Source organism: Orycteropus afer, unplaced genomic scaffold (genome assembly GCF_000298275.1).
Source record: "Orycteropus afer afer isolate SDZICR_OR568_19922 unplaced genomic scaffold, OryAfe1.0 scaffold00177, whole genome shotgun sequence".
NCBI lineage: Eukaryota > Metazoa > Chordata > Mammalia > Tubulidentata > Orycteropodidae > Orycteropus > Orycteropus afer.
Window position 1 is genome coordinate 2,728,651 of NW_006921764.1, and position 23,213 is coordinate 2,751,863.

A 23,213-nucleotide genomic window follows, 5' to 3' on the forward strand; every position below is an offset into this window, starting at 1 on the left:
ACTTGACGGTACATAACAACAACAACATTTTATACAAATACATGTATCAAGATTGTAACAGCATATTAGAGGATAACAAGACAAAGCTTGAGACAAATCAATAATAAATGCTCTGGTTTAACAAAAAGAAAGAAAGAAAGATGAGCCAGGAGTGGAGAGCATCCAAAGGCCCTGAGGTCCACTGAACCTCCTTGACCCAGGAGACAGAGAACTGTAACACTGATGAGACAGCAAGACACAGCAGCAGAGAACTAGGATATCCAGCTGGAGTCCTGACAAGAGACTGGCAAGAGACGGACCAGAGACGGTGCAGTGAGCTAGCTCCCAGCTGATGGAGTGAGAAAGCTGACAGCCTTTGGGCCAAGGCTTACTGGCAGGTTTTGGTGCTTCTGGCTACTCACTGGCAGAGCTGAAAGAGTTTTGTAACGCTTGCTTGAGTAGGGCAGAGGCTGTGCGGTTTCGGGCCCACGGGGCCGAGGGCTAGAGAGAGAGACGTGTGTGCAGCCACCGCTGAGAAGAGGCTGTCCTGCTTGAAGAATAGCATTTTGAGTTGTTTCTGATCCTGTATTATAACCTGTTACTTCCCTAATAATAACTGTGGAAAAAAAAATTATTTCTTTACAGAAATAGCTTAACACTATTATTTGGGGTTTAAATGTGAATTTTGATTGATTTGTGAGAATTTGAGGAATTTGGCTATGTGTTCTTTATTGAAGGCTGTCTCCTGCTTCATTTTATCCCAATATCGTATGCACCAGCAACATTATTCTAACCGGAACTCTCCTGCTGTGTCTGGAAAAAAAATCACTCCCATGACTAATGAATGAATTAACTAGGCATAATTTTCATAGGGTTCATTCACCCAGATTTATCATAGAATATAATTTAAGAAATAAAGAAAACGTTTCAATGGAGTTATTGAAGTTCTTTCCTGAATACTATTAGTATTCTAACCCCCACCCCACTCCACCATGGTTATGGCATAATTTTCCCCTTCAACAAAATTAGCTGCAAATCTTACTTCAGAATGGGGGCTGGCTCTCTTCTGTACCCCCCACCAGATCCACTTGTCCTTCTCTGCCCTGTGGACTGTATCAATGCGCTCCTTGCACTGGGGCTTCCAGTTGGGTATATATAGTGCAGGCTGGAGGGTGGAGTGGGAAGTCCGGGTACAGGCAGTCCCTGGGTTATGAATGAGATCCATTCCTACGCCATCTCTTTAAGTATAAATAAATCTTTAGGACGAATTTGTAAGTAAGTTGGAACAGATGCACATGATTCTTATTTAGCCTTACTTCAGTGTAAGAGGGAGCTCTGGTGGCATAGTGCCTAAGGCATTTGACTGCTAATCAGAAGGCTGGTGGTTCAAACCCACTAGCCACTCCTTGGAAGGATGATGGGGCAATCTACTTTTGTAGAGATACTGCCTCAGAAACCCAAGGCGGGGTCACTGAGTCGGAATTGACTCGACGGCAGTGAGTTTTTTTTTTTTTTTTTCTTTTTGTGCAAGCAAAGGTGATTGTGATGAAGAATTTGTTGTCAAGTAGGGTTTGGTTCAATTGTTTCAAAGTGAGAGCAAATTTATGCAACATTAAAGAGCAAGGAGAAGTTGTCTGTAAGTTGGATGTTTGAAGCCTGGTGACTTCCTGTGTTTTATACCTGGCTGCATCCCTGCATGTTGTTGTTGTTGTTGTTAAGGGCTGTCGAGTCGGCCCCGACTCATAGCGACCCCTCCTTGGGTTTCCGAGGCAGTATCACTACGGAAGTAGGATTGCCCAACCTTCCTTCCGAGGAATGGCTGGTGGGTTTGAACCGCCAGCCTTCTGGTTAGCAGTCAAGCCACTATGCTACCAGAGCTCCCGCATCCCTGCATGGTGGGTACAAATGGCTAATGTGCTTGGCCACTAAATGAAAGGCTGGAAGGGTTAAATCCACCCAGAGGTGCCTCCAGAGAAAGGCCTAGCAATCTACTCTGAAAAAACCAGCCACTGAAAACTCTCCAGAACACAGTTCTCCTCTGACATACAGAGTTGTAATGAGTCAGAATCTACTTCACGGCATCTGAGGGTCATTGCAACTGACCATAACCCTCGACTTCCTGGGTGGCCCTCTCCATACAGCCTTCTCTCTCATCACTCCCTTCAGGCCCAGGGGTGGATCCTAGTGGATACTGCTCCACCCTCTGGTTTCCTCACTTGCTGCCCGTTTGTCATTAGGTGCCCGTTGAGTTGATTTTGCCTCACAACAACCCCATGTGACAGGGAACTGCCATAGGGTTTTCTAGGCTGTAAACTTTATGTGAGCAGATAGCCAGGTTTTACTCCTCAGGAGCCACTGGGTGGGTTTGAACCGCCAACCTTTAGGTTTGGAGCTGAGCACTTAACTGTTGTGTTACCAGGGCTTCTTACTTACATGCTGTAACTAGTGTCTCTCTCTCTTTTTTTCAGCCATCATCACTTTAAAAACTTCTGCATCATCCTGTAAATGGTCTCTTAAGTAATCCCAGTTAGAGTCAGGCATTTGCTTCATGCTGGGAATAGCTGATACAAATAAGCACTTGGTCCACAGAAATGTAAATCAGGATCGCTGATCCCTTTGTGTCAAAAAAGATATAAAAGGTCCAAACCAGCTCAGTAGAAGCATACAACCTAAAATCCCTGTCAAACTTTCCTGACTGAAACTGCCCTTCGGCCTCAGAGAACCTCATCCCTCTGGGGTTGGTTTTAGCTCTTTGGGCTTTGAAGCCCGGGGTCTCTGCAAGCTGAGCTGGGTGCTAAGAGATGGCTTTGGTGTGGATTTCTGACAGGAGCCGATTTGGATCCAGCTTCAGGGATCCTGAAGTTCACAGAATACGGAATGTGAATCACTGGCTTTCTAGTGTGCTTCTAACGTGGCCTCCTTATCACGCTACCTAGAGCTGGCCCATGTGTTTTAGGGAAAAGGAAAGACTCAATCAATTAACATGTAGATAATGATGTTGTGTTTATACAAAAGTGATCCAGTCTCATGGTCCTCTCTCTTAGAAGTTTCTATTTCGGCAACTTGTCCTTTTAATGCTATGCCCCTGGGTAGCACAAATCATTCAGTTCTCAGCTATTAACTGAAAGGTTGGTGGTTTAAACCCATCCAGAGGCACCAAGAAAGGAAGTCCTGGTGATGTACTTCTGAAAGATCACAGCCACCGACAACCCTGTCAGTTCTACTCTGACTACACGGGTTTGCACTGAGTAGGAAGCGACTTGGACTAGGCAGCTGGTTTGGTGGCACAGTGCCTAAGGCAACTGCTAACCAGAAGCCTGGCAATCTACTTCCATAGTGATACCGCTTTGGAAACCCAAGGAGGGGTCACTAAGAGTCGTGATCCACTTGACAGCATTGAGGGGTTTTTTTTTTTTGACCCCTTTTTAATATTTAAACAAAAACAATGGAGTTTTTGGGCTGAAATTCAAGCTTCAAAGGCTAGTGTAACTTCCTCAGGTTGAAATTTGGAAAGGTGCAAATGTTCTCAACAGTTTTGCCAATTAAAAATCCCTTCACTGTGGATGCTGCGAAGGCTGGGCCTTTGGTTCTGCTCCTACAGGAAGTGGGGAGGTGCTCACAGAACAATGCCAGGCACCAGTGGCTGTACAACTTGTTTTATTTTGTGTGCTTTTTTTTTTTTTTTAAATAGGCTATAAATAATGACAAAAATTACAAAATTTATAACTGGAAGCCCAAGCATATTTACATGTATGTTTCTGTTTCAGCGAAGCTACTATTTACTTTGCTCCTATACAATTTCCTTTTGGTACCATAGTTTAGTGTTATTTTACTCTCAGTTTACTACATACATATCAACAGTGAGTAGGCAAAATATGTACAAGGAACTGTTCAGTTCAAGTAATTTAATATGGTATTAAAATTTTTCAACACGGAACTGAAACCATATACATTTGTCAGTTTCAAATAAAATTTAGTTATCCTTCAAAACTCATCAACTGATGAATATAACCAATAATCTCAGTTAGGTTTAAAATAATATTGGTTAATAAAATAAAAACATTAAGACAATTCCACAATTTATCAATATCGCTATAATGAACTTCAAAATGATTCACAATATGATCGATTAGAACAATATACATTAAAATGTTAATTTCCTCTATAATATTGGTACTGTTTATATAATTTGATTCTACATAAATATACATTATGGTATCATACAAATACTCCACAGAGACATTAAAAAAAATTAAAATAGCTTAAAGAAATGTAAGTAAATTGTATTTAATCAAATTGTAAGCAAACATTTATTTATTTACTTTTGTTTCAAGAAAAGAGTTTTATTACTTTGGAATATCTTTTTTTTTTTTTTTTGTATTTATTTTTTTCTAGAAAAAAATTTTTGCAATAGAATTTTATTAACACCTTTCTCAAACAAGGTTTCCGTGAAAGAAATCTTGACAGCAGGAGCCCTATTTTTATTTTATTTTTGAAAACATACTCTTTAAAACACTGTGAAGATTGAAAACAAAAACAACAACAATCTTTGCAGGCTTTATGGCTGCAGTAGCACTTTCGGTTCGACGCCAGTCGGCTTGCCAGAATCTCCTGCTCTGGTGAAGCATCATCAGTCTTGTCCCAACTGAGCCAGTCTTCTTGGTAGCAGTATAGAAATTTAATTATTTGAAATGAAACCAAAAACATCCCTCACAACTAACCTAGTTTTCTTATCAATGCATTAATGAAACATTCTTTTAATAAAAATATTTAATACAAGACACATTTTTCTGTGCATAATAAATCACTTTTTTTTCTTTAAATCATTCTTAAGTTTTGAGTCAATCATTAGATGTAAAGGTTTTCTTTATCTGACATAGTTGATTACATATAAAATCCACAAATATAGAAATTGGGAAACAGAATTTCTTGGCAATCATGGGGGATAGTTTTTGTCCTTCTGATTAAACAATACTCAGTGATACAATGATTTTACAGATGCTTTATAGGGGTAGTTCTGTTTTGACTTTACCTTTAAAACTGTTGACAGTGAAAAAGAGATCCAAGATTTTAGGCAGTATTAGAGATCCCCTTTGATTTGTTTTAAAAGGTATTAACCCCAAAGCAAGCAAAGCAAGTGTTGGGGCAGAGTCATTAGAAATACCTTGGGTGGTGGGGACGGGGAGTTGGGCATGTCAGGGAGAACACATCTCAACTCCTGCCTGTCAGGGGTTGCGGCTGGAAAGTCTTAGTTGCGTTTTCTGCCACTGTGCAGAGAGAACTTCCCCAGAAACGGCCAGCGGCCTTTTGCCCATGACAAGGCCACACAAACAGAGCGGTCTTCCCCCGGGGCTGGGTGGAAACGGAGGCGTGAAGGAAAGCCTGCTCCGGGACGGCTTGGCGTGCAAGGCACCACAAGGGTAGGGGGATGACGAGTATCAGAAAATCGTGGTTTCATACTTGGTATTAATTCCCCTTTTGGCTTCTTGGCCTGGCTCCACAATCCACGGTAGATTGGCCAGAGTCTTTTGCTCAGATGGGTCGATCTGCTTTAAAACAGAAAGGCTGATGCCTGTTATACGGTACCTGCACAGGTGGGAAACATGCATCTTAACCCTGCTTGGAGACCAACCTGAGGACCCGTGACGCCCAGGCAGAGCTCAGGCGATGTTTGTCTGTGAGAATCGTTTGTTCATTCTTGTGACATACACCGACTACATATTGACTGTGTGCCAGGCACCGAGAAGGAACTGGGGGTGTGATGGCTGGTGAATGAGACACCCTCTTGCCCTCAAGGCCATGGAGCTCAGATGGGGACCAGACATGGAAACAGATTTCAGTCCTGCCTGAGAAGTGAGCTAAGAGGGGTATAGGATTGGACTCTGTGGGCACATAGGAAGGCCAATGACCCCATGCCTGGGTGCCAAGGGAGGCTTCTTGGACTCGATGAACCAGGTTGTGACCATCACACTCAATCCCTCACAGGGCCCCTGCCTGCCTGCTTGCCTGCCCTTCTGGGCTCTAAGCACATCACCTTCTGGCTGTTCCTTGCCCACCAAACTCACGCCTCTGCCCTGTTCCAGATACCGTCGGCTTTATGCCTTCATACCATTTAGGTCTCGGCTCAAATATCACCTCCTTGTATATATTTCCTCTAACAAGCCCTGTTTTGCCGGTACAAAATAGCAGTCCCCCTCAATTTTCTAGAGACTCACATTCCTCTTTTGCTTCATTCTTCACAGTACTGACTGCTACACATATCATAGCATTTTTTTTTTCATCTGTTCATCCTTCACTACAATGTAGGCTCATGCGCAGGAGTTTGTCTGTTTTGTTCACTGCGGTTTCCCCAGAACTTAGAAAAGCTTCTAGCAACCCAATAAATAGTGGGCACACAATAAGTACTTGTCAGAAAAATAAACCAATGAGATGCATCTAAATGGAGAGCTGCGGGATGAACAAGTCTGCCTGGGAGAGGTGAGGAGAGGGGGGGCACAGGAGATGGAAAGAACAGCATGTGCAAAGCCCCAGGGATAAGAGAAAGTGGCCCTCTGAGGACTTGTGGTTAGTCTGCACAGGGGACAACGGGAAGGGGAGGCCCCTGAGGGTGACGAGGTCCTAGCCCAGGAGAAGCCTCGAACCAAACCCAGCTGTGGTGCAGTCCTTGTGGGTTCAAAGAAAGACAGGTCATTCCTGGAGTGAAAGTTGAGCTATTAGCTCTCAGGAAAGGCCTGGGGTGAACTCCTTCCCAAACTGCTGTCACCCTTTGGTGTTTCTACCTCTGCCCTGGCCCTCTGCTGTGCTTGGGAGCTTGAGGGCACAGTGAGCTAGCTGCGCAAGGCCTCTCCTGCTTCTCTTGAGCTGTGCGCTTTGGAGCAACCAGGCTGGCGGGCAGGCTTCCTGTATTTTTAGGGACCACTGGATATTTCTCAACAATAAGCAGCTGGCGTGGAAGGCAAGGGAACACTTGACACCAGCCGAGAGGCTCTTGAGGCAGGTAAAGAACATTATTATTCATTGTATATTTTCACATTTCCCCGTGAAGGCTTTCAGATGAATATTCTATGAGCTTTTATAGCACCCAGTCTTTTGTGCTTCTCTGGAAGAAGTCTAAGGGGACCAGAGTAAAGTCAGATGGAAGCACTTGCCATGAATAGATTTAGCCGGTCCACAGTGAAAATAAACCCACTCATCTAAGAGGTAATTTCAGAAACATTCTGAGCCTTCCCAGACATTTACAGCCCATTCCTTCATAAAGATATCTTTGTCAAATCCATCCACAGGTCCTCACTAATTCATTCAAAGATATTCACTGAGCACCAGCAATGGGTCTGGTCCTCAAAACAAAAACCAAACCCACTGCCATCGAATAGGTTCCAACTCAGTGACCCTACAGGACAGAGTAGAACTGCCACAGAGGGTTTCCAGGGTTGTAAATCCTTACAGAAGCAGACTGCCTCATCTTTCTCCTATAGAGTAGTTGGTGGGTTCTAACCGTCAATCTTTTGGTTAGCAGCCCAATGCTTTAACCACAGTGCCACCAGAGTGCCTCGGTCTGGCCCAGGTGGTGTCAGAAAAAACCACCACGCAAACAACAAACCAATAAAACCAAGAAAAAACCCTGACTCGATGAATAAAGGTCACACAGAACATTAAAAGCAGGTGATGCACTTGAGCCTGATAGGACATCCACCTGACAGTGGGTGGTCAGGAAACACCTCTTCATGTAGCTGAAAACTGAATTACAAGATGGAGCTGGCCAGGTAGCAATTAGGGGGAGAATATTCCAGGTGGAGGAAACAGATGGGACAGCAGCCTCAGGTCAGAGTGAGCTTTGTACGTTCAAGAGACCGGAAGGCCTGAGTGTCACAGGGAGTGTGCTGAGAAATTAAGCTTGAGGTAATCGGGGCAGAGGTAACACGATGTGATTTATTTTTTTAAGCCAATGCCTCTGGTTGTGGGGTGGGCAGGAGTCTTTTAGGTGAGGCGCAATAGCTTCCCTGAGAGCTGATGACAGCTTGGACTAGAACAGCAGCAGTGCAAGTGGATGGAGTGGAAGGGTCTGAGGTAAGTTTTAGGGGTGGGGTGGATAAGGTTAGGAAGACTGGAATCTAGGATGACTCACAGATTTCTGGCTTTAGTAGCAGGGCGAATAGCTGTGCAGTTTACAGAGATGGGGAAGAATGAGAGAAGCCGCTGTGAGGGAATAATCAAGCATTCCGTTCTGGACATACTAACTTTGGACGTCTGGTATAGATCACAGTAGAAATGTTAAGAAATGTTAAAGAGAAAATTGCACACACATGTTTCATGTTCTGCAGGTAGGTCAGTGCTGGAGAGACAACTGGGAGCCAGTGGGCTGGTAGGTGCTGAGATGGGAGTCAAAAAACAGTATGTGAAATAAGGATTTTGAGAAGAGGTGCGGTTATTGGTGATAATTAGATAACCCGCATGAGTCCCGAGTGAATGGCTGTGAAGGGGTGGAGGAAAAGTTCCCTGGAAGTGAGCTGCAAAGGAACGGAGGTAGCAGATGCGGATGGGCTCTTCCTGTGGACACTGGAGTTGCCAAGAATGCAGAAAGGCGTTGGGGCCAGAAAAAACTGCAAACAAGCAGCTTACATGGTTATAAAGGGAGGTGCCTCTCTGTAAATGTGGGGAAAAAAAAATCGTACTTTTCCCCCATGACACTGGGGACGGGGGTAGGTGGGGAGGAGGAGAGAGCTACAGATGGAAGGCGAGGTGGGCGTAGAGCAGTGCATTCTGGGCAATGTCTGCCGGCCCTGTGCGAGTCCCCGAGTTTCTAGGATGCAAAACAGCCAGATGGGAAGCTGGTTGGGAACCTTCCAGCGTGTGGGTAATTGCTACGCCCAGAAGAGGTCGCTCTCAAGTCATGAAAGCCTGTCAGGACGGGATGTCTGCGGAGCTTGCGGGATGGAAGGGGGGGACACTCCTGGAGGAAAGCAGACACCACCCCTTCTGAGCAGTCACCTCTCTGCAGGACGCCTCAGCTGCCAGGGAGAAAGCACCTCCCACAACGTGGAGCAGCTCAAGGGGCCACCCACAAGCCTATGCACAGAGCTCCCTCTTGCTGGGCACAGGGCCACCTTCCCTGTGCACCTCTGCAAAGCTCAGCAGAGGCTAGGGCTGGTGAGAGGCTAGTGGTTTGGCAGCTGAAGCCTCAGGGAACTTTCTTGCCTGGATCTTCAAAAGGGTAATAGCAGTACCCAGTGCCCCTCACAGGGTTGCTGTAGGTAACAGAGAATTTTCTCTCAGTCTCTGGGTTCAGGCAGGTGGTCCCCCACAGCTTTGCTAGAACCAGGATGAGACGATGGCACACACAAGCCAGAGGCGGCCCAGGGCAAGGATGAAGCAGGGCAGGCCTGATTCTAAATGGTACCCACACCCTGCGAGGGCCCTGGGAGCACCCCTCCCCCTCCTGCTCAAGCTTTGCAGAACACCTGTATCTCTTCTACTTACCACCGACTTGCGAATGCTCACACGGGGCTTGGGGATGGGTTTGGAAGGTTTGTTTTCAAAGCTTTCTGGAAGTGTAGAGGAATGTCCCCCTTTTCTTGCTTGTAGTGCTAGCTGGTAAGCGACTTCAAATGCCTGTCCCAGCGTTAGGATGATTTCGTAGGCTAAATTCTGCAAGAAAAATGAGAAAGCATTGCCTACGGGCACACTGCATGTCAGATTAGTGGAAGGGCTGAGGGAACACGGTGGGAGGTGAACTAGCAGGGGCCCTTCAACTACTACACCTGGTACAGCAGTGATTCAGTGAACATTCATTAGGAAAAGGACACTGATGCCAATTTCAGTTCTATAAAAGCCATAAATCACTTATGTAACACATGCTACAGCCACCTTAAGTTATGGTTCCCCACTTAACCCCATGAGTACAGGGCCCACTGGGCCCCAGGAGGCCCACCCCATTACATGGCTCTGCTAGCTTGCTCCTGGGTCATGGGAGCTAGCTTGTCCTTCGGCTGAGGTCTGGGAGCCTTAGCTAGGCTTGAGAGGATGAGCCCACTCACTCCACAGGAAGTGTTCCTGAGAAGTTTGGCTCTTTTTACCTCAAACATCTGTGATTCAGTGAACATCTACGAAACACAATCAAAATCTAATTTAGGCTGAGGGGAGAGGCATTAGTCATGCTGCTGTGGCGTCTCACAGTTACAGCAGTGAACATGCAGACAGTGCTCAAACAGAGCCAATTATCCGTCTATTTCTTGAGGCTTTTGCTCTCCCCATGGGTCCACTCTATATTTTATCATCAAATCAGCAAGAGACAGGAGATTCTGTCAGGCTGAAATGCCATGCCAAGCACTGCCTGGGATGACTTTTTTTTTTTCCCCATGGACCCCTGGTCAGTCTTTTTCTAAAGATGATGTCTAGCTTGCTTCCTTTCTCCAGATATGTATCTTTGATCTCTGCCTTCTCTCCCAAGCACAGCTCCACCCAGCTCTCTCTCACTGAGATATGACACTGTCTGACCTCCATGAGGCAGGCTCTTGACTACACCACCACCGAGGTCACAGTATGTGCACTGGTCACAGGCTAGGTCTCTGAAGAGGACTTTCTCAAAAGGACCTTTTTAAAATCACTGCACCGAATTTGTACACCAGTCTTTACTGAAGCACTATTTACAATCGCCTAAATGTGGAAACAACCTAAATGTCCATCAACCAATGAATGGATAAACAAATGCAATATATATATCCACTGTTCGTCTGTCAGTTTGTCACACTGTGGTGGCTTGTGTGTTGCTGTGAGGCTGGAGGCTATGCCACTAGTGTTTTGAGTACTAGCAGGGTCACCCACGGTGGACAGGTTTCAGTGCAGCTTCCAGATTAAGACACACTAGGAAGAAAGACCAGGCAGTGTTTCGTTTTGTTGTACATAGGGTTGCTATGAGTTGGAATTGACTCAAAGGCACCTAACAACAACAACAATATATACATACAATGGATTATTGAAAAACAAAAAGCAAAGAGCTCACCCACTGCCACTGAGTCACTTCTGACTATGATAACCGCATGTGTGACAAGTAGAAGAGTTCCAGAGGGCTTTCTTGGCTCTAATCTTAATGGGAGATCACTAAACCTTTTTTCTCTGGTGCTGCAGGGTGGTTTGAACTGCCAGCTTCGAGGAGTACAAACTGCTTGTACCACCCAGGGACCTTCACAATAGAGTATCAGTCATAAAGAGAAATAAGCATGTTTCAGTATGGATGACCTTGAAAACATTAAGCTGAGTGAAATAAGTTAGTTACAAAATGGCGATTATTATATGATGCCACTTTTACGAAATAAACAAATGTATACAGACCAATGCTTATTAGTGGTTACCAGAGGTGGGAGAAAGGGGGGGGGGGCTGTTGCTTAGGGGATGCTGAATTTCTGTTAATTCCAAATGAAAAAACTCACTGCCATCGAGTCACTTCCAATTCATAGTGACCCCCACTGAGTTTCCAGGGCTGTAAATCTGTATGGAAGTAGACTGCCTCAACTTTCTTTCATGGAGTGGCTGGGGGTTTGAACCACTGACCTTTTGGTTAGCAGCCAAGTGCCTTAATCACTACACCACCAGAGCTCTTTTTTCTGTTAATGTGATGGTTGTGTAACAAGAGAAACATAATGTCAATGAATTATACAAGTGAAAATTGCTGAACTGGGAAATGTTTAGTTATACATATATATTTACCACAATAAAAATAAAATATTACCCTACCATCCGAGAGCAGACCTGGCTTGTTGCAAGTTCAGATTATGATAAATGTTTACTCATAGTTTTTCAAATCACAGAAATAGTATTCTGCTTATGCTTATATTACAGCCTGTTCCTATCCTCTCTACATACCTTGCCCTCACCCAAGACAATGTGGTAGTTCAATTCTCATATTTCTGGGGAGAATTCGTTGGAACTATGGGTGAGGAGGAGAGGGTCTTCAGGGACCATATGGAAGAGGCTGATGGGTTCCTGGATCAATGCCAGATTGTCATGGTCTTAGAAACCAGTGGGGAAAATGCTTCTGAGACTGAGAGTTGGTTTAACAAAGGATGTGTCTGTCTCCTTTGAGTTACTTGTTAAGAAATGACGGCCCTACAAGACAAGATGTCTGCTTGTTGGTGATAGTGAGTGTGCAGGAAGCTCAGCACGTCCCCACAGTGAACACTGAGCCCATGTTTGTCTCCCAGGATGAGTCAGACTCATAAATTAGTAATTCACCAACAAATGATAGTGGAGGAGGACAGGGAGACATCTCTGACCATCACAGCACAAAGAAGGCTGAGCCCTTTCAACTGCCTACACTTGGCGCTCACATCATTGTCAAGCTTTGTTTTTAATTCTTTGCTGGGTGCTCCTGAAAGGTAGACCAGGGTGTGTGACTTCTCTAATCTCAAAATGAAGCTCTAAGCTCTTGTTCACCATGACCATGGGAGATGGCTGATGGCTGTATCTCAGATACATAGGAGATATTCATGTGCTGAGTGGGAAACTGGACTAAGGGGGAGTGTTGAGTGTGAGATTCAGTGATGCTATAACGTGCTGTCTTTAGATGCAGCAATGGTAGAGCTTAATGAGCATGAATTTCTTTTATCATTAACCTAGAAACAAGTTCCTGAAAGTGAGACTTAAAGTACCTGTGCTTTTAAAAGAAAGTCAAAGATGCTCATTTGAGCAAGCGAGATTTTTCACGCGATTGTTATGCTGAAAGGTTTTGAAAGGGAATGGGTTAGACGCTCTGCTCTTTCACTGTTAATTAGTTCCTCATGTTAGAAACTGCTCAAGACACACGGACCAGACTGTGGGGCTAAAGTTTCTTGCCAGATGGTGTCTCCTGGCTTGGTCTGCACTCTCCTCAATAGCTTGCTTTCATTGTATTTGAGAATGCCTTACAGTGTTCTTTTATGATTCAGTATAGCAAAGAGTTGCACATGGTTACTGCTCCTAAATCGTTTGCAAATATAGTTTTGAGGTATTGATGCTGGATGTCAGGAGGGCCCCAGGGCACTGAGACATCAGGACTATTATGTCCAGAAGGGCATTTATGTGCCCACCTAGGGCACCAGGCCCCTGAGGGGGGCATAAGCTCTTGCAATGGGACCTGAGGATGCACCATGTGACTGGGGGAGAAAGTCTTATTTACTGGTTTATTTCTCCCGCTTCTCCTAGTCACATTTCCACTCTCTAAAATGGATTGTTACTGTGAGAGCAGGACATTTTACTTGGAAAAGACCAAAAATAATATTGCAATTCCAGAGAGGCTTAAGGGATAAGCCTGACTTGCTTAGTCCAACAGTGCTGGCTGGCAAGGAGTAGCCAGTGATGCTGTGCAAAGGGTGTGAAAGGCTGACTGGTCTCTGTCCTCAATACATTACCTTTGCAACTGTGGGGAAGCCAGTACCTGGTGCTGTGCTTGGCATACTGTGAGCACCCAGCATGTGTTTCCTGAATGAATGAGTACATAAATATGTAAAGAGCAAGCTGGAGTAATAACAGTTATCATTATGGCTACTATTAAGTCAAGAGCCCTGGTGGTGCAGTGGTTAAGTGCTCAGCTGCAGAGTAGAGAGGAACTAAACTGTGTCCTCCCTACATCCCTGACCCACAAAATAGTGACCATAATACAGCTGATGTTGTTCTATGCCACTAAATTTTGGGGTGGCGTGTTAAGCATTGATAACTAGAATACTACCTGATGGCAAAGAAGGCTGACCCTCAGTTCTAGGCAGCATGTAGGGGAACCATTAGCTAAGACTGTGGTAAACAGTGTTTCATCAAAGGAGGCCAATCCTGGAGACACCATCCCTATGTCCTGGCTGTGAGGACGCCACTGATGTCTGTGACCCACCTTGGTCACAGGGTCTCTAAGCATTAAGGTATCCCTTCACATATGCTTTGGCTAAGCCAAAACACAGAGCTGGAATATCTTTTTAAGTCAGTATAACCACACTCTCATCTCTAGTCACTGCTGCCCTTGGGCATAAATTCAAACTCACTTAGCTTTACATTCGTTTCCTCACTTTTCTCAAATGCTATAACTACTAACCTTATCTGATCTTGGCTCCTGCCTCACATAGTTTATTGGAAGATACTGTTTTGTCCTTTTCAGCGTGAGTCTCTGGCCTAGGGTCACATTTACTATGGCAATGGACCCTGAGTATTTTCTGCCTTATGGAGAACACCAATAAAAGAAGCGCACGCGCACGTGTGTGTGAGTGTGTTTCTAGGGGCTTGGCAGGTGATTAGTGGGATAAGCATGTGCCAAGCTTCAGTTTTCTTATTATAAAAGGAAGATACTAATATATGTGCACTGAATTGTTATTTAAAAAAATTGATAATACTACTACTTAACCCCTTCATGACCCACCTACATTTTCTACCTTTGGGGTTTAGTGGGAAACAGCTTTCCCACTTTTACAGTATGCTGCCAGCTGGTGGGGGCCTTTACAACTGTGAGAATCTGTAGAAATGAGCCCCATCCCACCAACCCTAGCAATAGAGACCCTTTGGGACATATGTGTCCCACTAATTGTGTCAAAATCCATATGACCTCAAAGCAATTTTTTATTTCATTCAAAATGCCTTACTTTACTGAAAACATAGTTTCAATAAAAAATTAAAAGCAGAAAATAATTTGGCCTTGAAACGATTAAGCAAATGACAGTGCTAAGTTTTATTATAAACTGTTGTGTCATGCACCCTGCTAAATGCTATATATGGACTATCTCATTTAATCTTAACAACTCTATAGGTCTATCACTACACACATTTTGCATGTGAGATGATTACAACTCAGAAAGGTTATATAACTTGCTCATGAAACCAGCACCTGGCCAAGCTGGGATTTGAATCCACGTGGCCTGATACGCCATGCTCTTGACCACTACTACATCTTAGGACTATTCTTGAGAGAAAGAAATTGTTAAAGAAAAATTAAAAAAAAAAAAAAAAGTTTAAAATACTAAATAATGAAGCTTGTAGGTAATCTGTCAATCCTGCTGGCTGAATACACCTGAAGGCTATGCAGTTTGCCTGGGTCTCAGGCCAGGACCAGTTGAGAGGTAGCCTCCAGGCAAAGTGTGTCCTGTATGAGTTGACATGAACCATCCAGGTAGGGGTTCTCAACCCTGGCTTGCTCCAAGGATGAGGAGGGATATGGGGTGATACTCCCAGCTCGAGCAGCTGCTCTGAGATGAAGGGAGGGGGGCCACATCAATGAAGAAAAGCCCCCCAGTGGGCAGTCAGCTTCTCTGGGAAGGGACTTTCCTGGTTTTTAAAAGTCCTTCCCTCCCTGCTTCCCCCAGGGATTTTGATCTGTGGGTTAATAATTGCTACATCACGTTTTTCACCACTCGTCTGTCAGTCTGCCATACTGTGGTGCTTTGTGTGTTGCTGTGATGCTAGAAGCCATGCCAATGGTATTTCAAATACTAGCAGGGTCACCCATGGTGGACAGGTTTCAGTGGCACTTCCAGATGAAGACAGCCTAGGAAGGAGGACATGGCAGTCTACTTCTGAGAGAACTGACCACTGAAAACCTTATGAATAGCAATGAAATACTGTCTGATAAGATGGAAGATGAGCTGTAAGATGAGCCCTTCAAGGGACTCAAAATACAAATGGGGTAGGAGGAGCTGCCTCCTCAAAGCAGAGTCAACCTTAATGATGTAGATGGAGTAAAACTTTCAAGATCTTCATTTGCTGATGTGGCATGACTCAAAATGGGAAGAAATAGCTGCAAACATCGATTAATAACTGGAATGTGGAATGTATGAGGTATGAATCTTGGAAAACTGTAAGTCGTCAAAAATGAAATTAATGCATAAAGATTGCTATCTTAGGCATTAGTGGGCAGAAATGGATGGGCATTGGCCATTTTGAATCTGACAATCATGGTCTGCTACGTGGGAATGACAAATTGAAGAGGAATGGTGAAACATCATTGTTAAAAAGAACGTTCAAGAATTTTCCTGAAGTACAGTGTTTTCAGTGATAGGATAATATCCATTTGCCTACGAAGAAGACCAGTTGATACGACTATTATTTAAATTCACACACCAACCACTAAAGCCAAAGATAAAGAAACTGAAGATGTTTACCAACTTCTGCAGTCTCAAATTGATAAAAAATGCAATCAAGAGGCACCAATAATTACTGGTAATTGGAATCCAACAGGTGGAAACAAGATTCATTGGTAGTTCAAAATTATGGCTTGGTGACAGAAGTGATGCTGGAGATCACATGATAGAATTTTGCAAGACAAAGGACTTATTCATTGCAAATACCTTTTTTCAACAACACAAATGGCAATTATACACATGGACCTTACCAGATGGAATACACTGGAATCAAATCAACTATACTGATGGTGGAGAAGGTCAATGTCATCAATCAGAATAAGGCCAGGTGCTGACTTTGGAACGGTCAATTGCTCATATGCATGTTTAAGCTGAAATTAAAGAAAACTAAAACAAGTCAACAAGTGCCAATATATGATTTTGAGTATATCATACCTGAATTTAGAGTCCATTTGAAATTTGACATATTGAACACCAACGACTGAAGACCAGATGATTATGGGAAGACATCAAGGATATCGTACATGAAGAAAGCAAAAGGTCATTAAAAAATCAGTAAAGAAAGAAAAGACCAAAATGGATGTCAGAAGAGACTGGAACTTGCTGCAGAACAAAGAGTAGCTAAAGTGAATGGAAGAAATGAAGTAAAAGAGGCGAACAGAAGATTTCAAAGGGCAATTTGAGAGGACAAAGTATCATAATGAAATGTGCAAAGGCCTGGAATTAGAAAACCAAAAGGAAAGAACAAGCTTGGCATTTCTCAAGCTGAAGGAACTCAAGAAAAAATTCAAGCCTCAACTTGCAACATTGAAGGATCCTATAGGCAAAATATTGGATGATGCAGGAAGCATCAAAAGAAGATGAAAGGAATACACAGAATCACTGTACCAAAAAGAACTCATTAATGTTCAACTATTTCAGGAGGTAGCATTGATCATGAACCAATGGTATTGAAAGAAGTCCAAGCTGCACTGAAGGATCTGGTGAAAAACAAAGCTCCAGGAATTGATGGGATGACCAGTAAGATGTTTCAACAAACAGATGCAGTGCTGGAGGCACTTACTCATTTATGCCAAGAAATGTAGAAGACAGCTGCCTGGCCAACTGACTTTGGAAGAGATTCGTATGTGTGCCCATTCCAAAGAAAGGTGATCCAACAGAACACAAAGATTATTGAACAATATCATTAATATCAAGCACAAGTAAAATTCTGCTGAAAATCATTTAAAAGTGGTTGTAGAAGTACATTGACAGGGAACTGCCAGAAACTCAAGCTGGATTCAGAAGGGGACATGGAATGAGGAACATCATTGCTGATGTCAGAAGGACGTTAGCTAGAAGCAGAGAATACCAGAAAGATGTTTCAAACATACAAAATAAAAGATGTTTACCTGTGTTTTGTTGACTATGCAAAGGCATTGGACCGTGTGGATCATAACATATTATGGGTAACATTGTAAAGAACGGGAATTCTGGAACACTTAATTGTGCTCATAAGAAACCTGTACATAGACCAAGAGGGTATGCAAAGCTTGTTCTTCTTAGGAAAACTGGAGACACTTGCAGGTAAGCTTGAATTTACTGCCAGAGTGTGGGCTCCTCAAGGCAGCTAGGACTGCAGCTTAACATCACCAGGATATTTACTGAGGTCCTTCTGTGTGTCAGAAGCTATGTCCTGTTGCTTGGTTCAGGCTCACTGAAGGATGCAGGGGAATGAAGGGATTCTCTAAGCTCCTGTTAGTTCCCAAAAAGGCTCAGGGAGAGACAAAGACGTGGGCTCTGTCATCCTCCTGCATCCCAGACGCTGAGGCTACAGCCCGCACATTACCAATTTGTTATTGGAGAGACTGTGCCCTCACACTGGGCAATCTGTGTCTTGGGAAAAGCTCTGGCCACTCCAGGGAGTTAATTTATATTTACAGGTGTGTTGATAGGATTTTTCAGTGTTGGAAATTCCTGGCTTGGAAATATTTTAGGGTCAAAAATTCAAGGACATATGTGCAAAGAATATCCATTAGAGTGTTGTTTAAAGTTTTCATGAATAGACTGATTAAATACACTACCTAAAGCCATATAATGGAATACTAGGCAGCCATTTCAAGTGATAGCTGAGTCATTTACCAAACTGGTTATAGGACTGCATATAAAATTATATGTAAAAACACACACATATCTGATAACTATTTTATATGTTCATACAGAAGAATGACATCAAAATGTTAATAGTAGTTATCACTGAGTATTGGGATTGTGGGTGATTTTTCTCTCTTTAATATCTCTTTGTGGGTTTTGCATTTTAATCAAATGAGGGTGTATCCTTTTTTATTAGGATTCTTTTAATTATGACTTATTATTATTTATTTCTTTTTATAGGCCTGATTCCACCAAGCTTCCTGAGGGCTCTAGTCTCATCCAACTTTGCACTTCTGGGGTTTAAAGCCTTGGTGGTGCAAACAGTTAAGCACTTGGCTGCTCACTGAAAGACTGGCGGTTTGAACCCATCTGGTGGCTCTGTGAAAGATAGACCTGGTGCTCTGCTCCTATAAACAATTACAGCCAAGAAAACCCCATGGGGCAGTTCTACTGTATCACGAGGGGTCACTGAGTCAGAATTGAATGGACAACACCTGGCAACAACCACAGTTATAAGACAGGTGCTTGACAAATGTTTGTTGGATGAATGGAAGAGAGGAAGGTGCCTAAGATAAGGGACTTCTGCCTTAAGGGTGAGATAAGGGTGAATATGGGTGGCCTTTCCTTCTCTCTTCCCTCCCACAGGCAGATCCTGGTAGACAGATGCAGAACAAATGCAATCCCATGGGGGCTGAAGATAAACAGAGGTGTTATTCAATCTAGGTTTGCACAGAAGTCTCCAGAACGAAGCCCTGTTCCCCTTTTGGCTGTGTTTTGCTTATACTTCTTGTTTCTGAACACTTGGGGTGAACCTAGCCTACAACTTGCTTCACCCACATTGAGGCAAAAATAAATTGGAGAATCTGAACTCACTGACATCTTCTCAGCTCTATGTATAGTTGGTTTTCTGAAGTAGCAGCCAGAATTTAACTTGACAGGATACATTTCTAGAAGATAAATATTGCCCAACCATAGTCCAGCGCTCAGAAATAAAGAAAATGCATTCTGCTAAGATGCCTATCTGGGCTGGGACTGACATGTCAACTGGCCCAAATGCAGACAGCTTCTTGTTGTTGTTTTTTAATAGCCTAGGGAACACTTCTACTCTGTGCTACAGGGTGGCTACAATTAGGAGTAGATTTGTTATCAACAGGTTTGGTTTGGTTTGGTGTTTGGAATCATCATAGTAAATGAAGGATAGACTTCATTATGTGGTTACATGAGATCAAAGTGGCAGACAGCTTATTTAGTGTTAACTGTGAAAGGGTCATGAGGTGAAGTTCTCCCCTAATTATAACAGGAATATATGTAGAAAAAGGAGCTCTGGTGGTGTAGTGGTTAAGACATTGGGCTGCTAACCCAAAGGTTGGTGGTTTGACTCTACCAGGAGCTTCTGAAGAAGAAAGATGAGGCAGTCTGCTTCTGCAAAGATTTATAGCTTTGTAAACCCAATGGGGGTCACTATAAGTTGGAATTAACTTGATGGCAGGTAGTTTGGTTTTGGGTTATATGTAGAAAAATTTGAGAATATATAGAAGAATAAAGAAAAAAATAAAAATTCCTCTACTGGATACTTGTACATTAATGTTCATTACAGTATATTATTCACAGTAACCAAGTGGAGGTAGAGTAACAGATGAATGGAGAAATAAAATGCGATAGATACTATTCAGGAGCTCTGGTAGCATAGTGCCTAAGGCACTTGACTGCTAACCAGAAGGCTGGCGATTCAAACTCACCAGCCACTCCTCGAAAGGAAGATGGGGTAATCTACTTCTGTAGTGATACTGCCTCAGAAACCCAAGGAGGGGTTGCTATGAGTCGGGTCCAACTCGACGGCACATAACAACAACGACAACAACTGTTATTCAGTCATAAAGAGAAATACAGTTCTGATACATGCTATGACAGCAATAAACTTAAAAACATTATTTGAAAACATTGTAATAAGTCAGACATAAAAGAATAAATATATGATTCCACTTATGTGAAAAGTCTAGAATAGGAAAAGCATAGAGACCAATGTTTATTAGTGGTCAGCAGAGGCTGGAGGAAGAGGAGAACGGGAAGTTATTACTTATGGGGCTCGGAGTTTCCGTTTAGGGTGATAAGAAACATTGGGAAATGGTGGTGATGGCTGCGCAATACGATGAATGTAATTAATACCACTGAATTGAACTCTTAAAAATGGTTAAAATGAATTAAAAAAAAAAAAAAAAAAGGTTAAAATGACGAGGTTTTTTGTTGTATATATTTTACCACAAGGAATTTAAAAAAAACTTCCACTAGTGGGATATAGCCTACTATATATAGTTTTGGCACATTAAAAATATATAAATAATATATAAATGTAATTATATATATATATATCTGTATCAGGATTAGAGGAAGAGTCACTAACAGCCTGTGATACGTAAATGACACAATTTGCTTGCTGAAAGTGAGGATGGCTTGAAGCACTTACAGATGAAGATTAAAGACTACAGTCTGCAGTATGAATTATACCTCAACATAAAGAAAACAAAAATCTTCACAACTAGATCAATAAGTAGCATCATGATAAATAGAAGACTGAAGTTGTCAAGGATTTCATATTACTTATTTCCACAATCAACACCAATGGAAGCAGTAGTCAAGACATCAGATGATGTATTGCACTGGGAAAATCTGCAAAAACCTCTAAAATGTGTTGACGAGCAAAGATGTCTGTTTGAAGACTAAGGTACGCTGAACTCAAGCCATGGTGATTTCAATTGCCTCATATGCATGTGAAAGTTGGACAATGAATAAGAAAGACTGAAGAAGAGTTGATGCTTTTGAGTTGTGGTGTTGGTGAAGAATACTGAAAGTACCATGGACTGCAAGAAGTAACAAATCTGTCCTGGAGGAAGTGCAGCCGAAATGCTCCCTGGAAGCGAGAATGGCCGGACTTCGTCTCACCTACTTTGGTCATGTTGTCAGAAGGGACCATTCCCTGGAGAAGGATGTCATACTTGGTAAAGCAGAGGGTCAGCAAAAAAAAGGCAAGGCCCTCAACAAGATGGACTCACATAGTGGCTGCCACAATGGGCTCGGCTATGGCAAGGATTGTGAGGCTGGCGCAGGACTGGGCAGTGTTATGTTCTGTTGTGCACAGGGTTGCTGTGAGTTGGAGCCAACTTTGGCAGCACCTAACAACTGCAACAACATATAAAAGCCAAACAAGCCAAACCAAATATATATATATATATGTATGTACACTTATATACAAACCAAACCAAAACCAAACCCACTGCCATTGAGTTGATTCCAACTTATAGCGACCCTTTAGGACAGAGGAGAACTGCCCCATTGGTTTCCAAGGCTGTAAATCTTTAAGGAAGCAGACTGCCTCGTCTTTTTCCTGTGGAGGGGCTAGTGGGTTCAAACCACTGACCTTTTGTGTAGCACCTGATTGTTTAAACCACTATGGTACCAGAGCTCCTTATATATAGGCAAATACTTTGACATATTTTATGAATATGTCATTTTATGAATTATTTATTTATTATATTTCATGAATGTTTATATATGCAGTTTTTCTATTTTTTCAACTTAAAATTTATTTCAACTTTTGTTGCTGAGAATACACGCAGAACACACAACAATCCAACAGTTTCTACGTGAACAATTTAGGGACACTGATTCCATTCCTCAAGTTGTGCAACCATTCTCCCCGACCTTTTCGAAGTTGTTCCTCCCCCACTAACATAAACTCACTGCCCCATAAGGTTCCTATCTAATCTTTTGGGTTGCTGTTACACATTTAATCTCATGTCAATAATCTCAAGACAATATCTGTTCAAGGCAGACATTCCTGGTTTAAGATTTAAAGATGATTCCAGTGCAACAGTTTCCATGTTCATCCACCCTCCATGGCTCTAGAAAGTGTGAAGTCTGTGAAAATCTGAAATTCTGTTCTACATTTTCCCCCTTTTGATCAGGATTCTTCCATGGAAACTTTGATGAAAATGTTCAGTAACGGTAGCTGGCACCATCCAGTTCTTTTGGTCTCTTGGCAATAGAGGCATTGTTCTTGGAGGCAATTAGCCACACATTCCATTTCTTCCTTCTATTCCTTCCTCTGTTGTTCCAGGGGAGTAGAGATCAATTGCTGTGCCTTGGATGGCTGCTTGCAAGCTTTTAAGACCCCAGGCACTACCTAATGAACTAGGAAGTAGAACAGAAGCACTAAACACCTTATTAGGCCAACTGACTGGGATGTCCCATAAAACCATGGCCCTAAACCTCCAAACCAAGGAACCAAATCCATGAGGTGTTTGGTTGTATGTAAGCAGCCGTAGTAGCTTGTCTTTTTTGTGAGGTGGGGGGTGGGAGTTGGGGGGAGATGTGATTGTTGTAAATATATCTATCACAAAACTTTTGCCAATTCAACTTTTTACAGGGGTACAACTTACAGTGATTACATTAATTGGCTATGAAATCCTATCCTTAATCAATGCATTTTCCTACCACAATAATGTGTACTTCAGTCCTCCATAAGGAATAAGCACCTTTTTTTCCCCTCTCCCTCTTGTCCATGGTAACCATTAAGAAACTTTGATCTCTATACATTTACCTATTTTTGTCTTTTTATATGAGAGGTTATACAATATTTGTCCCTTTGTGATTGACTTATTTCTCTCAGCATAATGTCTTCAAGCTCCATCCATATTACAGCATGTATCAAGACTTCATTTATCTTACTGGCTGCATAGTATTCCATAGTATGTATGTACCACATTTTATTTATCGCTTCATCCATTAATAGATACTTAGTTGTTTCCACCTTTTCATTATTTTCAATAGTGCTGAATTAACCTTGGTATATAAGCATCTACTTGAGTTTATGCTTTCATGTCTTTTGGATATATACCTAGGAGTGAAATTCCTGGGGTCCTATGGTCTGGTAGCATAGTGGCTAAGGCACTTGACTGCTAACCAGAAGGCTGGCGGTTCAAACCCACCAGCCACTCCTCGGAAGGAAGGTTGGGCAAT

The 23,213-nt window shown here is 42.8% G+C and overlaps 1 protein-coding gene across 1 annotated transcript in view; it reads right to left on the bottom strand.

Annotated features, from left to right (window-relative positions):
- Window positions 1-5,417: 5,417 nt before the first annotated feature.
- The window catches only part of ANKS1B (ankyrin repeat and sterile alpha motif domain containing 1B), a 1,816,017-nt gene continuing 1,798,221 nt past the window's right edge, over window positions 5,418-23,213 (bottom strand). Inside the window, exons 26-27 of the mRNA XM_042781827.1 lie at window positions 9,457-9,624; window positions 5,418-5,525 (exon numbers count right to left, since the gene is read on the bottom strand). Coding sequence (XP_042637761.1) covers window positions 5,418-5,525; window positions 9,457-9,624 — 276 coding nt within the window. The remainder of the gene's footprint in view (window positions 5,526-9,456; window positions 9,625-23,213) is intronic.